This window comes from Cyrtonyx montezumae, unplaced genomic scaffold (assembly GCF_038088225.1).
Source record: "Cyrtonyx montezumae isolate F1298 unplaced genomic scaffold, pur_monq_1.0 scaffold_18, whole genome shotgun sequence".
In the NCBI taxonomy this organism is placed as follows: Eukaryota; Metazoa; Chordata; class Aves; order Galliformes; family Odontophoridae; genus Cyrtonyx; species Cyrtonyx montezumae.
The window spans coordinates 11,774,195-11,795,240 of record NW_027071914.1 but is presented as its reverse complement, the minus strand read 5'-3'; the positions used below and the strand labels follow the sequence as shown (position 1 = coordinate 11,795,240).

At 43.4% G+C, this 21,046-nt stretch overlaps 2 protein-coding genes across 2 annotated transcripts; one reads left to right on the top strand and one right to left on the bottom strand.

Annotated features, from left to right (window-relative positions):
• Nucleotides 1-2,738: 2,738 nt before the first annotated feature.
• On the bottom strand, nt 2,739-12,927 carry FAM114A2 (family with sequence similarity 114 member A2). Its single transcript, XM_065734665.1, has 15 exons — nt 12,888-12,927; nt 12,312-12,459; nt 11,977-12,176; nt 11,713-11,809; nt 11,167-11,262; nt 10,773-10,885; nt 9,751-9,885; nt 9,432-9,590; nt 8,738-8,861; nt 7,664-7,743; nt 6,852-6,980; nt 6,499-6,638; nt 5,652-5,724; nt 5,050-5,103; nt 2,739-4,307 (listed from the first exon to the last, which is right to left on the bottom strand). The coding sequence occupies exons 3-15, from the start codon at nt 12,172-12,174 to the stop codon at nt 4,206-4,208; spliced, it is 1,500 nt and encodes a 499-aa protein (XP_065590737.1). The 5' UTR covers nt 12,175-12,176; nt 12,312-12,459; nt 12,888-12,927; the 3' UTR covers nt 2,739-4,205.
• A 101-nt stretch (nt 12,928-13,028) lies between these two features.
• Nucleotides 13,029-19,819, top strand: MFAP3 (microfibril associated protein 3). Its single transcript, XM_065734995.1, has 3 exons — nt 13,029-13,054; nt 17,103-17,563; nt 18,914-19,819. The coding sequence occupies exons 2-3, from the start codon at nt 17,284-17,286 to the stop codon at nt 19,657-19,659; spliced, it is 1,026 nt and encodes a 341-aa protein (XP_065591067.1). The 5' UTR covers nt 13,029-13,054; nt 17,103-17,283; the 3' UTR covers nt 19,660-19,819.
• The last annotated feature ends 1,227 nt before the right edge of the window (nt 19,820-21,046 follow it).

Sequence of the window (21,046 nt, the reverse complement as noted above, 5' to 3'; positions counted from 1 at the left end):
GTCTCCTCCCCAAGTCCCACTTTGGGAGCAGAAAAACTGGCTCTGCCACCCGCCCTGGACAGCACATGACACTGGGAACATGACCAGTCACATTCACACTCATAGAGCCTGGCAGACATTTCTGCCTCCAGCATGGGCAGCAGCACCAATCAGACACTGTGCTAGCTATGCAGGGCACTCCATTGGGAATAAACCAGGGTCCTATCTGATACAGAGAAGGGGATTTGGGGATGTCCTTAGAGGCAGAGGGGCAAGAACCTCCACCACCATGTCCTTGCTGCCCTCATCTCAGAGCATCACAGCCCAGGCAGGGCTCCTTCTGTTCGTCCTTGCTCTTGGCTTGTGCTCCAACATATCATTAAGCAAATAGCTGTCAGCAGAGAGCAGTTACCAGCAAGTCTAAACACTTGCACAATATGCTTCCCCTCTAACGCAATGCCCTCGTTTCTAATAGCACCAATATGGGATAATAACAGCAACAATAATGTCAAGAAGGGCTTGCATACCTGAAAGCTGATTTGTTTTCTCCACCTAATAAAAGGTATTACCTCTCCCACAAGATTTGCCCCATTTAAGCCCTTCAAATCTACAGCAAAGTTCCTCCCACGGTAATTACAACTGTAATTGCAACTCATGTGCAAGCTGACCCCAGGTACCTCGCAGCAGAACTGCAGCTGCATGGAGCTCACCCACCCCAAAAACATGCCCACGGATGCACTGAGCCTCCAGGACTCATGGGAGCCCATGCTGGCCCCAAATAAAGAGCATGGGTCCACCCAGCAAGAATTAAGAGGTAGGCAAGGCACTTGCAGATTGGGGCCAGGATGGGCACAGGGAGCATGGCACCAGGTCACAGCAGGGCAGGAAAGATGCTCGGTGTCAGGATCAGCTGGAATCCAACCCCACGTGTCCAAACAGCTCCTGCCATCTCCTGATGAGGATCCTCACCCACAGGCATGGTGCTTGACCTTGTTTTTAAAATGACGACCCTATTACAGCAGACACTGCTTCCTGCCTGCCCTGCCAGGCTTGTGTTGTGATGATGGGGCACCTCCAGCATCCCCTAGTCAGAGCCAGGAAGGACACAGCCCTGGCACTGATGCAGGGACACGGGGACACAGAGCACCACACCAGGGCTGTGGCTCTCAGGAGCTGCCCCAGCCAGCAGCATCTTGTAACATGGATCTGGTTGTTACCCTGTGATGGGACATGAGTGGTCCCAGCCCACAAAGCAAAACAGAGCTCTGCTCCCAGTCTGCAGCAGGTACAGAGCTGCCAGCGAATAGAGGAAGGGAACATGGCAGCCAGCACCCAAAGCATCAGTGCAATGAGCTCCTGTCACAGCGCAGAGCTGCACTCCCAGAAACATTAATTAGCACAGGACTGGGCATTTACGTCCTCCCACGCTGGATGTGATTACTGTGCCAAGCAGCCTTTGGCTACAGAAGACCAATCTTTCTGCTGAAATCACATCACTACAGACAACTGTTTATTTATGATCCAGCACGTGTACTTGGGGAAAGAAATGCCAGAGCCTTCCTCCTCCTGCCACAAGCTCTCCCCTTCCTGCTCCTGAGTCAGAGCATTTAATTCGTGCTGTGGGTGATCCAGGACACCTGTCTCACAGCCACCAGCACTGCTGGCACCAGAGCTGATGCTGCTGCTGCTTCCAAACGAGCAGGACAAGCACTCACCCCTCCTGCATCAGAGGTTTTGCTGCTGCTGAACGTGTGCGTGTTAATAATGAAAAGTGAGTCCCTGGGAATCTGGCAGGGCCAAGGCTGGGAGCACGTCGGGAGAAGCAAGCCTTTTTCATGTTTTAAACCTTTCCACAGCAGCTGCCAGGAAGCAGCTTTTGCAGCTGCAAGTAACAGAATCTCTCCTAAGGAAAGAAAATAATTGTGGAAGGATTTTGCTCCCTCCCAGTCCCTGCCAGCATCTCAGCTAACTCTTATCTATTCCCAGCCACCTCTCATCTCTCTGAACACCAGCAGAAGTGCTCAAATCACTGCCAGCTCTCATCACATTCACGAGCAAGTCAAGGCTGTGCAATAAGATCTCCAGACAGTTGGATGGTGAATTCTGATGCATCCTTTGGGTAGCAAGATTTCAACAATTGTAACTATTTTTGTTGGCAATCTACTGAGGTCCTTGCAGCGGCACACAAGTGAAGCTGCTGCACAGTGGGGTATTGGCTGCTCTAAGAAAAAACAGGTGAGCACATGACTTTAAATAATGCAGGTGATATTTTTTTTATTATTATCTTTGAAAGAACTATCACCTCCTTGCCTTTAATTATTAAACTGCTCTACACAGAAGCACTGCAGGCCAGCTTAAGTAGACAACCTGCAAAAAAAAAAAAAAAAAGAAAGAAAGAAAAAGTAGCAGCTGCTTCATAAAGCCCTGTTATCATCATTTTTTTTCCCTCTTCTGACATTTCTGTAAATCTTGGCTTTGTGGCAGGAGCCAAGGTGACATTTCATGCCGATGCAGTAATTCAGAGCTCAGATGTGGGAGCTCTCACGCCCTAGCCTGTGGTTACAGCCCTGTTTTCCATGGACGGGTGCCCTGCCATGAGATGCCCCACAGCAGCACACAGCCCTGCCCCAGAACCCAGCCAGGGGGGTGAGGAGAGGCAGCACAGCTCTTCCCTGCTGCTTCATTAGTGCCCCTCACCTGAAACTGTTGTCAAAACAAATCCTTTTCAAAAAATGCTATCAAGAGTAAAGAAAAAGTATATAATTTATTGTAGCAGATGTTGTTTTTCTTTTTCCCCAATTGCTCTGCTTTCAAGACTAGCATTCTTTAAAAAGCAAAATAAAATAGTCAGAGATTTGATCAGTCTAACCAGGACTAAGGCAAGGGCTTTTCCACACACACAAAACCAGAGCAGCATTAGCTGAGGTAACCTAATACAAAGAATGTCTCTCTGCTGCACAATAGAGCAGAGGAACACTAAGCCTTCAGTACTGCAGAAATCTGCAAGGCTTGCTAAAGCCCAGAGGGTTTTAAAAATAAGATCTGAGCATCACTCTTACCAATGAACAAATACAGAGGCAGGTGTGACACTCAGCCACCTCTGGTTTGCTATTCTGGACTCCTTTAAGTTCCACTTATGCTGTGCATTTCTGCTCCTGTGATTCCAGCAGAGGCAGTTCCCTCCCAATGGAAAAGCTCAAAAGACAGAGATTGTAAAAAAGGAGCAAAGTAGGGAAGTTTCATAACACAAAGGAACAGATACAATACGTGAAGCAGCTTCTGAGACAAATCAGGACTCCTGCTAACAGAACCAAATTGCTTCCTCTTCCCTGCTTTAATGCATCTTCCAAGAAGGAGCATTACATTACAGTGTTTTTACACATAAATTGGAAGAAATGGTATCTGAGTCTGAACAGCCTGTGGCTGGCACATCAAGTTGCATTAAAAAAGGGGCATCCTACTGCTCAATTCTCTCATTAGGTTGCTCAAACAAGAATCAATCCCTTTTATTCAGTTCTCATTTATTGCTAATAAAGTAAAGTACCCACATTCTTAGGGCCAGATCAGCATTTTTCCACTTTGTGCTGAGGCAAGCATTCTGCAAGAGAACAAATAACAGCACCCCAGTGAGTCCCAGTCCTACATCCCTGAGCCATTAGCAGACACCTTCAAGAAACTGGGGCTTCTCTTCAGCAACAGTGGCCCAACAAGGAATCATCTCTGTTCTATTCTTTCCAGTCTTGAAAAACAACCAGGGGTGATAATCAAAAATATTTGCCTTCTCTTGCATCTTCTATCCAGCATCCACTTCAGTTCCAACGCTGAGAATTCAGGAGCTAGTTATGTCTCTCTGGCTTAAAAATCAGCTATGACTTCAGCTAACTCTTAAATATCAGCTGTGACCCTTTTCTCCAGCACTGTCTCCTTGATCTAGAGAGCTTCTCCAAATAGCTTGTTAACACATACAGCAGACACTTCACTCCAAGTCTACAGAAACAGGGAAGAAGTCTGCACTTGAAGTCCACCACATCATCCACCTGGACTATGCTAATCACATTCCTCAATGAGCTGTAAGAGCTGGCATTGTCAGACTGCACTTTACCATTGCTCTTGCAGTAGCAGTGATCAGTTCATCTTTTTCCCCTTTTAATATCAACCATTACATCATTCTCCAGCACAGAAAATACCAAGTGGGAAGGTCAAGAAGTTCTTAATTAGATGGGTTTTTATTGCTGTGATAGCTCCGTTCTAGCCTCAATAAGAGAGAGCTGCAGTACAGGCAGCAAGAGCTGGAAGGCATCTTGGATGTACGAAGCACTGTTTGAAGCCTATGAAAATAATTTTTAAAAAGAAAAAAAAAAAGACATGAATAATTATGCAACCAGTCAGCTTCACTAACCTTATACTTATCTCAAACAGCATTGATTAATGTGCACATGTAACAAAACCCTCCTGCTTATTGGGTCTTCAAGGCTTCTTTCTAGAAATCAATTTAATGTAAGTTTTTGAGAGGCTTTATGTCACTCGGCAAAAAAGCAACTGGCTTAAAAGCTGCAACACAGGATCAAGTGTGATCCAAAGGTAGGATACTACTTTGTGTGAGAGATAAAAAGTATTTCTTTCAAAGAGAAACACAAGCACGCTGTGTCAGGAAGGAAGAATACACCAACAGAAACATCCGTTTCCCATCCCACCTCTGAAGTTTACAAGCTCTGAGAACCAATTTAACAGCTGAGAAGAGCTGGGATTCTTGCATGCTGATTTATGAGCTTGTCTACGATTTTAATTCAAGCATTCTACAACAGTGCTAGAAATCCAGACATCTGAACAAACTACTCTGCATCTTCTGACCCATGGTAACTGTCAGCTAAGACCACCCAAGCTCACTCTTCACTAACACTCATGTCCTGTAAAGATCTACAGGCATTTATTAAAATCTAAGTGACTATATAAGTAAAATCTTAGACTACAGGTTACACAACTTCACATGCATAAGGATAGCGAGGTGGAAAAACCTGTGTATCTATTTTTTAAGTATTAGCTTAAAGTTTTAAGTTCAGCATAACCAACCTCCAAAAACACTCCAGTGATTAAGGGATTAAGCACATCTGCCTTCTCTTTGACCTGCAGAGATCAGACATACATTATCTCAATTGAAAATTGTATCACATTTCTTCAATCAAAATGAAGCTAAACCCTCTGTAAGGTTACAGTGACCACTGCTCCCTTGACAATATGAAAACTAAGGCACAAGGTACAGATCTGCCCTGCAGCATGCAAACAAGAAGGCAACCCACACACATTCAGTGCCTCTATGAATACACATTTTCAGATGAACTGTGAACAGTCAGAATGTTGAGAGGCAAGGATATCATCTTCAGTAACACTTAAATGCTTTGTAACATCTACAACAAGATCTCAAAGCTTATTTCCTTCTGTCTCATCAGTATTGTCAACAACAATCCCCCCCCCAACCATTCTGTGCCAGGCTGAACACCTCTGGTGGCACTCAAAAGCTCAGTTGCCACAGTCTGCAAAAGCACAAAACTACAACGCTAAAATCTGCATGCATAAATGAGGAAGCACAACAAGTGCTTTCTGGTGAGGATTCCAAGGCTGTGCTGTAATCAAGTAACACATCTCATTCCTAAGAACTCTGATGCAATCCTTACCCCTGCAATCGTTAAGCACGTAGTGAACTCCTTAGAGAAAGATGACAGTTCCTTACAGAGCACTATGGTCACTCTGTGGAAGAAGAGTAGAAAGCTACACAGTAAATACAGTCTACAAGGAATAGTTTTCTTTTAGTATTCATGTAAAATGCAAACATCTTGTTTCTACATACATAGAGTTAAATTAAAGCAAAACTGGCACACACCATTTCAATAGTTTATGATGATCCAGATGTTCCCCAAAGAAACAGGGGAAGATAAAGGTGGAAAATAAGTAATCAAAATTGAAGACATGAGAGAGCTTTTGGAGGACAGGCACATGAAGTCAAAAAGGAACATTAGTAACCTGCTCTATTACTAACAAGTACCATTGTCTGAAGTAGAAAGTATTGTGAAGTTCATGTATTTACAAACTAGACCCTGCTGTAAAGAAAAATCCCCCGTGCATTATTTGCATGATCAGGCTATTAATCAGTGCAGTAATTTTACAATACCATGTACCTAACATACTACATGAGTAGCAGGAGGGTAATTAGTAATCACTTTTATATAGCTGGTTCCTGTCACTTTTTAAATTTCTATCTACTAGCTCCCAGTGCAGAAGCTTGGGGAAAGCGTTTTTCTTGTCTGTAACAGTTTTTGAGCAGGGTTTCCTTTTTCTAATCAATAAGTGTCTTAAAACTAAACAAAGACAGTTGAACTACACTATACTAAGGTAGCATCCCTTTCTTCCAGCAGTGAACGCCCCTGCAGAATGCAAGAGCCCCATATCCCTTGGAATTGGGAATAATCCTTAAACTGTTTAATCACAGGTTATTACATGCTACATTTATGAAGATAAACTTACTGTGAAAGGGACTTGGCTCTGTCTGTGGCAGTCACCTCTTGTTTCTGGCCTCGCAGAAACAAAGCTGCTGTTTTGTGGAACGTTTCAATGGAGTATGCTGTCAGTTCAGCCAGACTTCTTATGGCAAATGCATGAATATCCTGAAGGAGTTAAAAAGACCTCCCACATCATACAAAAACTAGCAGCCTTCGTTATTCATAGCAAATAAATTATACAGTGTACTATCTGTCTTTTCAGATCCACAGATCTGTGCAGAAATAGAAACCTGTAAGTTCTGGTGATCACAACTATACCTCAGTAGCCACATAAACACACTGTGGTCAGAAATTTTGCCTTTTCCATTGGTCAGTTACCTCTACTGATTTTTTAACATCATGGTCACCATCTCCAGGTTCTACTTCCTGGTTTTCTTCACTCTCTTTTTCTTCTTTAGGAAGACTGCTGTTGAATTGTGCTATCCACTCATGAGCAGATGTCCTCACCTGTATGAAGATAATGATGAAAATGAAGCTCCATTGCACACCACAAAACACAAAGTGTTTTGTTTGTTTGTTCAGATCACCCTAAGGGAAGGAAACAGCTACATCAAACCACCACAACAAATTATCCTTGGGCCTTCTTGACTTTGTAGAAGGTCAACTGCATGCATGTAGTAGAAGACATTCATTTCTCTAACACCAGGTGCTGGGATTTACCAGCAGGGCCGTGAATAACTGAGAAGCTTCAAAAACATGTCTGCAGAATGCTGCTGCCCCTTGGTGGATCTGAAAGGTAGTGAAACAATGGCAAGAAGGGCTTTATCTTCTTCATACCAGCTTCTGAACATAGTGAAACCAAGTGATTTGTGTCAAGAGGAGGGCTGCAATTCAAAATGGTAGGTTGACTTCACTACAGTGGCTGATAGTTTACTGCTCTGTTTTATTTGCCACCAGAAATTACTGCCCAGTGACAGGCCAAAGACACACAGGTGCCTACTGATTTAGAGCCACAGACATTACAGAACATGTTTTTGTCCCACCAAGTTGAAGGAAAATGTCCAATTCTTTTAACTCCAATCATCAAAGGATCTAAAACACAGCTTGTCTTCATGCCTTTTCACAAGCAAAGCAGGCCTGAGAAGCAAGTCTTAAAAGAAATATCACCAGCTTGTAGAGAAATAACTCACCATGATCAGTTTATCTGGCTTTGTGGAGATATGCAATTCTGAAAACAGCTCTGTTACTTCCCTGGTGAACTCCTCATCTCCTAAAGGAAAGAGAAGGCTAAAGAAACCCCAGAAAGAACAAATACAGGAATCAAGCAGGACTTCAATGAACAACTAGTTCAGTTTAAGTCTGTTGACTGTTTCCTATATTTCTCCTTGAATCATCAGCTCAGGCAAGGATGCATCACATCTGGTCTTTTCTATGTAATTAATAATGTATGTTCTGAAAGGGTGGAGACACCACTGCCAGAAGATTAGCTTTTGCCTTCTCAGTCCTGACTCTTTAGCTAAGGTAATTCCATTTTTACAGGCAGGCAATCTATAACACATCAAATAAACACAGCATTTTACAACGCACTAAGTTGTGCTTTACCTTGGAGAGTCTGAAATATTGCTCAAAGCCTACAGCTCTGTTATATATGGCAGGGCAGATGCTAACAGTGGGAGAGAGGCTGTGAGATCCATCATGGAAATATAAAAGATACATTAAATGCTAAATGCTAGCAAGTGCAGGTGTGAGCCCTCCCTGATGAACCATTCAGGTCAAAGAAATGCAAGAAATTTACATTTATACCTGAGTAATCCTCAAGAATCAGATGGCTTCTCTGTATGGAGACACCTCCATACAAGTCTTCTGGTTCTCCTGGCTAACTCTCACTTCAAAAAGAAAAATGATTGCTCTCCCCTAGGTTAGTCTTTCCCTTATCAGCAGGGAAACCCAGTGCCTCCTTGCATTATGAATGCTGGCTCAAGGTCAGTCCTAAGAACAGACCAGGAGTCAAGTACATCTAATCCTGCTCTGGCAAGAATTTAATGATTTCTGCTACAGAATTAATGCACAGAAGCCTTCCAACGATGAAGGGCATTGCTACCAGTTATGCTCCTAGCCACAGATGGCTTTAGAATTAAGCATCAAGCTAAAGAATAATACAACTGTGGCATCACATCCATTGCTAGCACTCTCAAGACTAGTCGGTTCTGCACTGAGAATTTCATTTAGAACCAGTTTCTCTTCCCAGAACTCAGGGGTTTTACCTTTCTTTTCTTCCTCTTCTTCTTCAAGGAATTCAGCTAAAGAAAAGGCTTCGTTGAGTTGCTCCATTTCCTCTTTAACTGTGTTCAACTCTTCTCCAGAGAGGGCATTTAGAACCAATTTCACCTAGTTAGGGGAAGAACAGCCAAATGGAGAGTTGTAAGTCCAAAAAGAAAAAGAAACAAGATGGAAGATGAAGTACTCATTTACACTGCATGTAAAAACATTACAGACTGATATTAATGAGAAAGTGGTGTTTTTCTACATGAAGAAAGAAGAGGAAAGACAAGTTATATAACAGTGGATTCTTACTGAGTTATTCAAATCCCTTTATAAAAATCTGAATGACTTCTAAATGTATGTGCTGACCTGCCCCTTCCCTTGCCATAAAACAGAAAGAACAATCTCTGCTGTGCTAGTAGTACCACTCTTCTCCAGCAAACAAGCACCCACTTGATAAGGTGCTGAAGAAATGCAGGAACTGAGGTTAGTTAGGCAAAGAGAATGGCTTTAGGAGCCAAGGACAGGACACAATGCTCCCACGGAAAACAGCAAATCATAATGCAGTTGTACAATTAATCATTTTGCAACAAGTTCTGAGCACTTGATTTTGCATGTATGCACATGCATTTCTGATCTTTTACCTCCTGCTCAGCTGAACTCAAAAACAGAAGGAAAATTGCTCAAGGCCATTACCTTTGATTCACACTCTCTGGAAAGCATCTCTAAGGCCTCCAGATGTGAAAGACCCTGAAACTCATCAAACAGTAATCCATAATGGGCTTTCTTCTCTGTAGCCATGGTAACCTCAGTAGCAGTCTGCTGCTCTTCTTTCTCCTTTGCCTCTCGTAAGACCTGAAAAAGAAAAGCAGAGGACTCAGGTCCATACCAGAAGATATAGAATAGGGTAGGAGAAAGCTTTGGGATCAACAGTAAGAGATGGTTGCTTAATGACAGAACCACAAAAGAAGAAAAAATTTTGAGAAACCAACAAGTTGATATGGAACAGCCATACCTGAGATAACGTAGAGGTTCTGTTTATCAGACCCTTTGTTTTTTTGAATCCAGGGTCTCCCTCAGCTATCACATCCATTGTCTTTTTACCAATGAATTCCAAGGCATCTAGACCTCCAGTAATAACACTTTTACCCTAAGAAACAGATTTGGATATAGTCAGTGCATAAAAGTCACAGAAGACGATATAGCTGAAGAAATGAGACTGAGGTCATATTATGCCAGACAAGCCAAATTGATGCTTGTCACCTCAGAACTCAATGCTAATCATCAAAAGCAGAAAACAGGGACAAAGAAAGTGCCATGATACACTATCAATCAACAATTTAATACAACACTCAAATAGTTACATAAATCAGACAGGAAACATTTTGTGAAGGAGTCAGTTTCCAACACACTGAAGTATTTAGTTTCTGACACTCCAATCAGAAAACACCACACCTGTGGGCTTCAGTTGCTAAAGTCTTGGAAAGCCTGCTTCTCCTTTTAGGGCTTGAACATCTACAGCTATTTCAGATTCATGGGAGAAATGACAAGACAGCAGATCACAAAAGCGCAGTTTCTAAGGGCACTGGACCCTTTGAAGTCTATTTCTCATGGTCACAGGAGCAAGCTGATTTCCAAGCAATTTGGGCTGGTTTCACAAGTTTCTGAAGAGCAGAATTGGTTTCACCTCTAGATAATTATCTCAAAATATTCCAGGAATGAGTCTGACTCTCCATTTGACAGAATGCTGTAAAGAAGGGAGTGTAGATAACAGTACAGGGGTGACATGCATGGGAATGCATGCATCACACAGTTCACCACTGGGCATCCTTGTTAAATAGCAACACTTCATATAAATCTAGCAAAACTAAAGATGACTTGCACATCAACTGAAAGCATGGCATGAGATACTGACTGCCTGAAAGTTGACATATTCTCTCACTATTTATCTCACAGAAGTCAAAATTCAAAGTTTCCTGATGTGATGCTTCAGACAGCACTCTCAGCTTTCCCAACCTGCTTTCCCAACTCACTCACTGTGCTTTGAACAGCAGTAGAGATGGTCGATAAAACTCCAAAAGCTCCAGCAATAGGAAAGGAACTGCCATCACCAGCAGCATCTGTGCTGTTAGCAATGGGATTCTCACTTCCTGCATTAGAACACAGAAAATTAGCTTCCCCACTCCCAGAAAAAGATCATTCCAACTGCTGAGTGCAGAAAACTAACACATAATGTGACAGCCAGGTGCAGGGTTAGAACTGGGATTATTTTCCTATCTTCTTTTCAGAGCTAACACCAGTAAGCAATATGCTGTTATTAGCACTTAAGTATCTAAACCAATATGAAAGACAGAAGTAATATGATGCCATTTGGGGGCTGCTTATATAGAAATTTTTGTTTTAGTGTTGTTCTTACGCAATAAAAACTGACCTCTTGCAGCATCTCTGGTCTCTGAAGAGATTTCACTAGGACTGGGGATCCCAAGGGTTGTTTCTGCTTTTTCTATGACATTTGAAATACCTTGACCTAGAGAAGACAGCACCAGTACTTCACCCATGAGGTATATTTTATTCCTCATAAGAACAGAAACAGGATCAGAGCTGTATATCATTTTTTCTACTATTTTGACTTATTCCAGTACAAAACAGTTAAATCCACACTAAAACATACTCCTATCCAGATTGTTTACTTTCCAGTATAATTCTGATTTCATCCAGGTTTTAAATCAAGTTGCAAAGTATTAAAACATCAAATTATTCAAACACCTCAAAAACTTGCTCGTTTTGGTTGAGTGCATCTCCTTAATTTCACTGTACCTTTTGGTACAAGTCTTCTCCACTACTTGAAGAGTTCTCTTGACATTTTCCAGTACTTGCTTCTATAACAGAAACCTCATTCTCAAGAAAAATAAACTCACAGGCTCCTGAAACATGAGGTATGGTTACAATATTTACCAAGTACCAGAAGGAGACTTACCTACAGTAGCTACAGTAGCAGATGCAGTTGACAGAAGGGATTTCCCCCAGCTTCCCCAGTAGCCCCACCCTGACTGAGATGCAGGAGGTTCTGAATCCTTTAATGAAGAAAAACAGGAGAGAGTGATTCAGATAACAAGAACATACGCAGACTGTGGTGGGTAACTTTCACAGTGCTTTTTCTTCCCAAACAAACAGCAATTATTCTGCACACGAAGCCAAGAAACTCCAAGTCACATCATTCAGACCAAGCACAAACACATACCTTGGAAGTTTCAGTTGTGGGCTTTTCTGTGCTAGCAGGCTGACTTATGGCTTTGGGTTCAGGTCTTTTTCGAGTCATAGGCACAGGCTCTGTCTCTTCACTGCTCTCAGTGCTGCCAAGTTTTTCCACCTTCTGCTCATTCTCATCTTCGTAAGAGGTTTCCTCTTTCACACTTTCACCATTGTCTTCTTCAGACATGACTACAGCATTCACAGAAAGCAAAGGAGATAAAATAACCTCTCACTTTCGTGCTTTGACATTAGTTCAAAAGCATCACACCTGCACTTTAAATAATTAAGCACAACTCTAACAGAAATCCCACCCTGCTGCCACACGTACCTGCACAGAGTATGTTTCTAAGGGAGCTTGTACATCGAGTTACAACAGACCAGGAGTAATGTCACACTTGGAAGTTTAAAGTCCCACAGGAACAAGTGGCTGTATCTCACTGACACACCCTCTCTGCAAGAAACACTGCCAGCTCTGGAAAGCAAGCAAAACACACAGCAGGTGATTAAATACACAACTCGCTTCACAAAAAAGCAAATAATACAAATGCTTGGGACTGGCTGCTTTGAAAGGAGTTGGATACCAATGGGGACAGGAGGCAAGCAGCTGGTTTCTTTTATATTTAGGGCTGGGTTTTTTCGAGGTGCTCAAACAGAACCCAGGGGGTGCTGCAGTGTGTTTGGGAGAGGGGGCACGGCCGCGGGATCCCACAGAGACCGATAATGTGACGACGGCGGTGGCTGCGAGCACCCGCACGGGGCCCCGTGCTCCCACAGCCCCAGCGGCCTCCCCGCTACCCCAGGAATCCCCCCAGACCCATCGGGACTCGCATCCCACAGGCCCCCATCAGCATTCCCAGCCCCACCAGGGCGGCCCCGGACCGCCCCAAGCCCCCGCCTCACCAGCCGGGCCGGGTTGGGCCTCCAGCGCCGCGCTCCCCACTTGGCGGACTGCACCATAGAGAGGAGGTGCAGAACGGCACCCGTTGGCTGACAGCGGAAGTGCGGCGCACCCGGAAGTGCGACTGGGGAAGCACGTCCGGGCTGCGAGGCCGGCGGCGGATAGTGAGGTGAGGGGCTCGGCTCGGCTCGGCTCGGCTCGGCTGCGCGCTGGTTCCCGGCGCCGCAGTGACGTCAGGTTTCCGTTAGCGACCTCGGAACGAGGAGAAAACGGTGAGGCAGCTGCTGCCGGGAGGTGTCGGGGCCCGCACCTGTAGCTCGGCGTTGAGGTGTGGTGAGGAGGGCGGCTGGCGGCGTGACGTCGTGGCCGCGTGGTCTGACTTCACGCAGCCGGCAGCGTGCCTGGCCGTCGTGTCGGTCTGGATGTGTGCATGGCTGGGGGGCACAGCACTCGGCTGTTCATTTCCAGTCTGTACCCTTGATTGCTTTGAGCAATTAGCAGGAACACGCTTGCACTCACACAGCTCCGTCGTGGGGTCTCCCTGCAGCACGTCTCTTCCAGCAGCCCTACCACACTCCCCATGTTTCCTATGCCCTTGCTCGTTGCTTTTCCTTGGAGCCGATGGCTTTGCTCCATCGCACCTGGTTGAGCTGTAGGTGTGTCTGCACACTGCAGTGGAGTTAGAGGAGTTAGACCAGATGACGGTTCCTAAAGGTCCCTCCCAACTGAAACCATTCTGTGGTTCTGCTTTCTCTGGTCACGCAGAGTTCACACTCAGCACTGTGGCAGATGCTTCTCCCAGGTCTGAGGGGCAGTTGGGGCCACGGGGGGTAATCAAACCCTCTGCAATTCAGCCCATGCTGCAGTGGGAGTGCAGACCTCCTGCAGAAGTGATCAGTGGGTACCGTTTGGGGCACGTTGTCAGCAGTTAACTTGTTTGGAAATGGTTGTGAAGTCAAAATACAATCCCAACACTGTTTGCCAGGAGTGGTGGGAGGATGGAGCAGGCTGTGAGGTATATCTCGGTTTATTGCTTTGCGTTTCTCCATGTGTGAGATGATGTTACAATCAGTGAATTCAAAGTTGTATAACTTGCAACCTCTTGGGCCCCAATTTTGCAGTGCTTTATGAATGTGTGCAATGTTAAGTACTCTCAGTATTTCCACTGACCTCAGTGGGACTACTTAGAGTGCTTTAAGTTAAACACAAACATTTTTTCAGGATAAGTGCCAAAGATGACTCATATAAGCACATGCATCATGGATTTTTATCCTTTCACTGCTTTTTGCTGTTACAACTTCGTCTCCTAAAGGTTCAATATGTTGAGCTCAGCTCCAGGTCTCATTGTAAAATAGCCAGTTTCTATTCTGCACATCTCATCTTGCTTAGCTTTAATGCTGTCTTGAAGCATTGTAACGTTGGCACTGCTCAAGCTTTATCCTTTTTTGGATGCTTTATCAGCTCCAGCAGCTGTTTTGTATGAGTGTGATGACTGAAGAATACGGATTTCGCAAATCATTTTATTTTTCCCAGCATTCAGCAATGAGAGATCGTTGTCTGCTTAACAATAATGGGTTTTCCAAAAGTGAAATGTGACAAACAATTTAGAATAAATCAGACCTCGAGGAGTTTAATAGTAAAATTCAATGACCCATCACCAATGTTTTATACATTATGCAAGCTCAGTGCAGACATAGCGGAGAGCATATGCAATTACTGAAGATAATTATCTTATTCTTATGAGGGAAAATGTTGCTCAGTATTTCTTGTGTTAAATAATTGACTGAGGTTTCTAATGTCATTTTGGAAGGAATGTCACAGACACTTGGAAATCTAATAATTTAAATTTAATAATTTAAAATGGCAAAAATAACACAGGCAGGGGACAGGAGGTGCTGGAATTGTTCTCTAATAAATCTGAAACATTATTAGTTGGGAGATTATAGTTTTGGAAGATTGGAAGCTATACTATGTTTGATTCAATCAGGAGGGACAGGGTTTGCCTTCACTTCATCGCTGTCATCAGCTGGAGCTGCAGCAAGCCTGGTGAAGGCAGGTCAGATGTCAGCCTGCACCTAAGGAACCTGCACAAGGTTACCTAAATAAGCCAGTCTGTTGTCAGCAGCCTTCTGAGGGCTCTGAAGCTCTCTGAAAACACCAGATGTCTGAAAAAAAGAGAACGGTTAAAACCCCTCCTTCAAACAAAGGGGTTGTGGTTGGTCATGGCAATCTTAGTAGTGCAGTCTGTGGTTGGGGTGCTGTTCTCCAGAGGCAGCAGAATTCAGTAACGCTTCCTCCAAAGGCATAACTGGTGGAAAATATGTGTGAAAGAAGTATTAGTTGTTTTGTTTTTCTTAACTGTTTAGCTGTGGGAAAGTATCTTCTTCAGCACAGTGGTGCAACAACTCTCAGTGCTGGTCTCAAATGAATAGGCAAGAGGCACTGCAGAGAGGGAAAAGGAGAAAAAAGAGGGCAGGTGAAAGGATTGCTGTTTACGGAGGAGCAAGTAGAGGGCCTGGTTTCTTGCTTCCCTTGCAGGATTCAGTGGGTGAGTTGGTCAGTCAGGCTTGAAGGAGAGTTGGACACAGCTGTCTCTTTTGCCTCCTTTGTGAAAATGATTTGGCAATAGCTGCAACAGAAATGGGTCAGATACACATTTCTCATCAGACATCAGGTCCGGAGTCTGCTTTGACCTTCAACAAGTTATCTTTAACTGAAAGAATTACAAGTCTGGCAAATTCCTATTCAGCAAATTCTCCCATTCCTAAATATGCTTAATTTGTCTCTGCTGGAAATAACAATTAGTACAGATCAGCTATACATATTTATAGCAAATTATTTTTCATAAGTGATGTGAATTCTGTCTGCCTTAGGCAGTGTTAGCTAGTGATTCTGGAAGGACAAGAACTGTCTGCATTATTTATTAAGAAAACGTATTCCTTTGTATTGTGATATTTATGAAATTCAACTCTGCTTGTGTTTGTTATTGCCAGAAGAGAAGATGATGAATTTGAAGTCATGCAGTCAGTGGGGTGAAGTCAGATATTTTTTAAGATAGCATTTTAGCCTGTGGCTTCTATACTTTGTGAACAGTTTTCTGCAGCACCAGAGTGGTGTAGATGGAATCATAACCTCAGGGAATGCACATTGGATTAGAATCTTTTTTGTAATCAGACTTCCAGGAAAATTGATTCCAGATTTTCTATTAATGGTGTAATCTCTTTTTGTCACAAGTTGGTTTTCTCCTGGCTTTTAAAAAAGAAAAAGCTTTGTGTGCAGAGAACCCCAAGTTAAATTCTGTGTCCTGATGTCCTCAAATATCTTTCGCACACGTAGATTTGAAGTGAGAGTTCTGTCCCGAGAGAAAATAATTTTTCAAACAGCTGTGAAATATGGGGCAGGATTTGGTGTGGTGAAGATAATGAGCAAGATATGACTGCTCTGATGTAGCAGCATAATGCAAAAGATTTTCAGTAGGAGTTTACTCTAAAACAGCAACAGCAAAAAACAGAATGCAGCGGCAGCAAAAGAGGTTGCCAAAAAAAAAAAGGAAGTATGTTTGGAGGTCGGTGTCCTGTTATTCAGAAAGGGACTTCCTCCCTTTGTAGGTAACTGCCACAGTAATTTTCCCCACGCAAGAAGCAAGGAGGGCATTATCTAGTGTTTAGACACCTAACATTGATTTTACCTTAAAATCAAGTGAACAGATATACAAGTGCTAAAAATCAGATGTGTAAGTGCTTTTATTTCTAGATGCTAAGGGAAAAACCAGCACTGAAAAAACAGGGCGTGAAGGGACTTGGGTGTCAGTGCAGAGGAGGGCAGAAATTATTTCCTCTCTCTTGCTTTTCTTTCGCTATTAAGAAAGCACGTTTTTTCTGGTAACAAATGCAGATTCCACTTTCTGCCCCTGAAGATACTTCCACAATTTGAGTAGTCTGTACAAGTTGTTCTTTTTGTAACGGCACATTTCTCTTAATGGTTGTTGTTCCTGATATTATTTATTTGGAAGATGAACATCTAGGGGACTGAAGGTTGTGTTAATGCCTTCTTACCCTCATTTCATTACTGTGTTCTGAGAGAAGCTCTGATTTGGAAGCTCTTGGCTGACAGTTTGCATTATGCTACTGGAAATCTGTTTACTGGAAATGAAATTTGAATACACCATAAGCATGCTGCCATTAATAAACTTAATTGTGGTTTTTTTTTTTTTACAGTTGGATTTCCAGTTTCCACTCACAATATTGATGATCTTGAAAGCACGCTTGGATCCAAGACATTTTCTACCACTGAACAGATTAAGAACCTTCTCTCTATCTCAGATCTGTACAGACAATTTAATATCTTTAGACCTCATTTCTCCAAATTAAATGAAAAAGCATTTTTCTCTAACTTTCCATGAAGCTCAGCTATTGCCTGTTAATTTGGACTGTTAGTGTTGATCTTTCAATTGGACTTACACTGGAAAATGTAGCTTCTAATGGGACACTTGTTTATGACTCTTTCAATGCATCACTTCATCCAGTGCCTCAAGCTTTAGCAAGTTCCCCAGCACACCATGATATCATAGCCAAAGAGGGGACCAGTATTTTAATTGAATGTAAAGTGAACATCAGCCAATATGAATATATTCTTTGGTATAACTCCAAAGGACACCTACTTCAACAGAAAGATGAAGGTGAGCTTTTCTGCTGTTTTATATCCTTGGGCATTCTGCTTTTATACAGTACATGAAAATCTCTGGAACTTTATTGTTTTCTCTTCCTACCTTCCCATTTTCCCAATTGGGAAATGGGAGAGAACAAGACAAAGCTCTGCCATGTGGTGGATCAGGCTTTATATCCAAGTTCTGAAGTCCTATCCCGCCCTCCTGGTATAGTGCCCTTCAGTCATTTTGTTCAAGAAGCATCACAACATGTGGTACAGAAGAACTGAGTGTACATCCTACCAGATTGTAACTGATGTTATTATTGCTCTGGTTTCTATTATATCTTTTTTTCAAACACTTGAATTAAATACAACTCTCCAAAATTATGACCTTTTCAAGCTGTCAAGCCTTGCTTTAATTTTGTTACAGGATTGTGTAAAGCATGAGGTAACTGATTACATTTACTTTCTGGTTTATGCACCACTGAGATTGTGGAAACCAACACAGCTTGTAATGGCCAAGGTTGAAATACACGCTACTTAACCCTTTCATACCCAGAGAGAAATAGTTTCCTATTGGCTCTTGTAGCTCTATCCCTCCAATTTTTAATTAAAAAAAAAAAAAAGGCTTTTAGAGATCTGTGTGGTATCCTCTATTAGTATTAATGAAGGTCATTGAGCTAATTGATAGGATCTTCTCAGAGGCCATCATACTGCTTTAAGTATTCAGTAACCTCTTTGTAGCTATAGTGCCATCTGGAAATTAATTCAGAGTAGACTAATTAGAAGGATGAGTTATGAAAACAGTTTTTCCCCCAAGTTATAAGCCTGTAGGAAATACTGCATAAAGCTTCTTTTATTGATTTCTTTTTACATAAGTTTTGTATATCAGCACTGCATGCTCAGCAGAAAGCTGTGTCTGAAGAAAATTCTGGGTTCTTTTGCCAGCTGAGCCATTTACAGAGTGCCATCTTTTTCATGGGTCACTTGACTTTTGACTCAGAACATATGGAATATTGGATTCTGTAGAGGATGGTCTTTCAGCATAGTGAATTACAGTGGGTGAGAAGTTCTATTTAAGAATTGGGTTCCCTATCAGATAGAACTAGCAATGCAAAAGCACACCAGAAGGCACAGAGGAGAGAAAACAGAAGAACCAGAGTAGCAAGTGCACAGAGTAATTTATCATTAAGCAACAGGATGGGTAACTGAGTTAGGGCTTTCTGTGTCACAAGCATAAAAAGGAAATTGTCATTCTTGGCCTACTGTGTTATGCTAGAAACAGGCTGCTTCCCGTGATGCTTGTGGAGCAAGCAGCATTTCTCTAGATCACCTAATTATTTGTTTCATTAACTCACTTTTATTTCTTCTGAACCTCCAGGTGGACGGTGGAGGATTGCTAATAATTTCCTCAATATCACAAAGGTCAGCTTTGCTGACCGGGGACGATACACGTGTGCAGCTGTGAATCGTAACAGCACCTTGTATTACACCGTCACCCTGAGAGTCACCTTCACCTCAGGAGACATGAGTATTTACTACATGATTGTGTGCCTCGTTGCCTTTGCTATCACCCTCATTCTAAACATAACTCGCCTGTGCATGATGAGCAGTCACCTCCGCAAAACAGAGAAGGCTATCAACGAGTTCTTCAGGACGGAAGGGGCTGAGAAGCTTCAGAAGGCGTTTGAGATAGCGAAGCGTATCCCCATCATTACATCTGCCAAGACACTGGAGCTGGCCAAAGTCACTCAGTTTAAGACCATGGAGTTTGCTCGGTACATTGAAGAGCTTGCCAGAAGCATTCCCCTTCCACCACTGATCCTTAATTGCAGGGCATTCATGGAAGAGATCTTTGAGGCTGTGCGAGTTGATGATCCCGATGAAGTCGGTGAGGCAGGAAAACAAACCCAAGCCTGTGGTGCCCAAGCTGCACTGTACCCCATCAGCACAGAGATCAAGCGCAGTGATTCACCAGCTGGGGATTCTGACGACGGGTCTGTGAACGAGCAAGGCCAAGAGATAGCTGTTCAGGTGTCCATCCACCTGCAGGCAGAAGCACAGAGCATCGACACTGTTTCTCATGACAGCTGCCAGTTTGCTCCTTCTGAGGAAGGCACCTGCTGAACCCGGCCGTATCTGCTGTGACAGGAGCACGGGTGACTCTGGGATGCTGTGAGAAAGGGGCAGGCCAACGAGCTGCCTCATCCCATGCGTGCAAGAGTTGTTTTTTTTTTCCAAATTGCAAGGTGCCAGAACTACTGCTGGTATCTCTATTTCTTGTCAGTGTTTCATAAGTTCATAAGGTTGGAAAGGACCTATAAGATCATCTAGTCCAACCATCCTCCTATCACTATCTCTACCCAACTACTAAATTAAGTCCTTTAGCACCTCATCTAAACGCTTCTTGAACAGCGCTAGGGATGGTGCCTCAACCACCTCCCTAGGCAGGCCATTCCAGTGCCTGACCATGTTTCTCTGTGTTGATGTAACAGTTTCAAATCCATAAGAGGAGGCTGTTTGAATTGTTGCTCAGTGGCTTTTCTTTTTGAAGCAAGCTTGTTTTACTTAAAATATTTACAAAACAAGAATTGTTTATGATTGTCTCCTTGGTACCCTCTGATACTTCTGATATGTATTAGAAATAGCCAAGCTGAGCAGAACAGCTTGCAATAAGACCCTTTGTGAGCCTGTTCTTCCTTCACAAAGTGGAAGCAGAATTCCTGTAAGTCCGTGTTGTTATCCTGATGAGCTGTGTGCTTTTTTTGAACTGCCCTGCGGTGCGTGCAGCCCCTCAGAGCTTGAACAGATCTGCGTAGCGTGCTTCTGTGTTGCTACCAAAATGTACTGTACTTAGAAAAAATAATTGCACCGGGATCTGCTGCTGAATTAAACAAGTGGTATGGCAGCTGAGAGAACAGCCAGGGGATCTCTGCCTTCCTGCAGAAAACTGGTGTGTACTGTAGAAAGCAGATTGTCACCAACCTTGTGACTTGAGCTCGGTGCTGATCGCCACGCGCCTTGCCCTGGTTCTGTCTTGCAGAGTGCAGCAGTGGTACCGCTGGCAGTGTGTTTCTTTTGGCTCTGCTGATTTCACTCGCTACAGAGGATCCAAAGTTTCACGTTGCACTTGACATTGTTGTGAGAAGAGAATGACAGTAATTGTCTAGTGGCATAACTTAAACAGGAATTCACCTACAGTTAAGGTCTCTCAGGCAGTTATTTCTGAGCGTTATAATAAGAGAGGGAAAAAGCAGTGCCACTGACTTTACTCTGGCTTTGGGAAAGCAGAGGGGCAGCTGAGCTGCTTCCAGCCCTTGCCTGGAGCACTTTGGTCGGAGGGCGTTCCCTTTCCCTCCTGCTGAAGGGCAGCTGACACCTGTACCTACACATGTACGTGCTGCACCGAGGATCTCACGTGGCTTCCTTCCTCAGCTGTGGAGCTCCAGCCTCGTGGAAGCCACGGGCAGCCAAGAATCAAGTGTCTTCTTTCACACGTTGGTGCTGATTATTT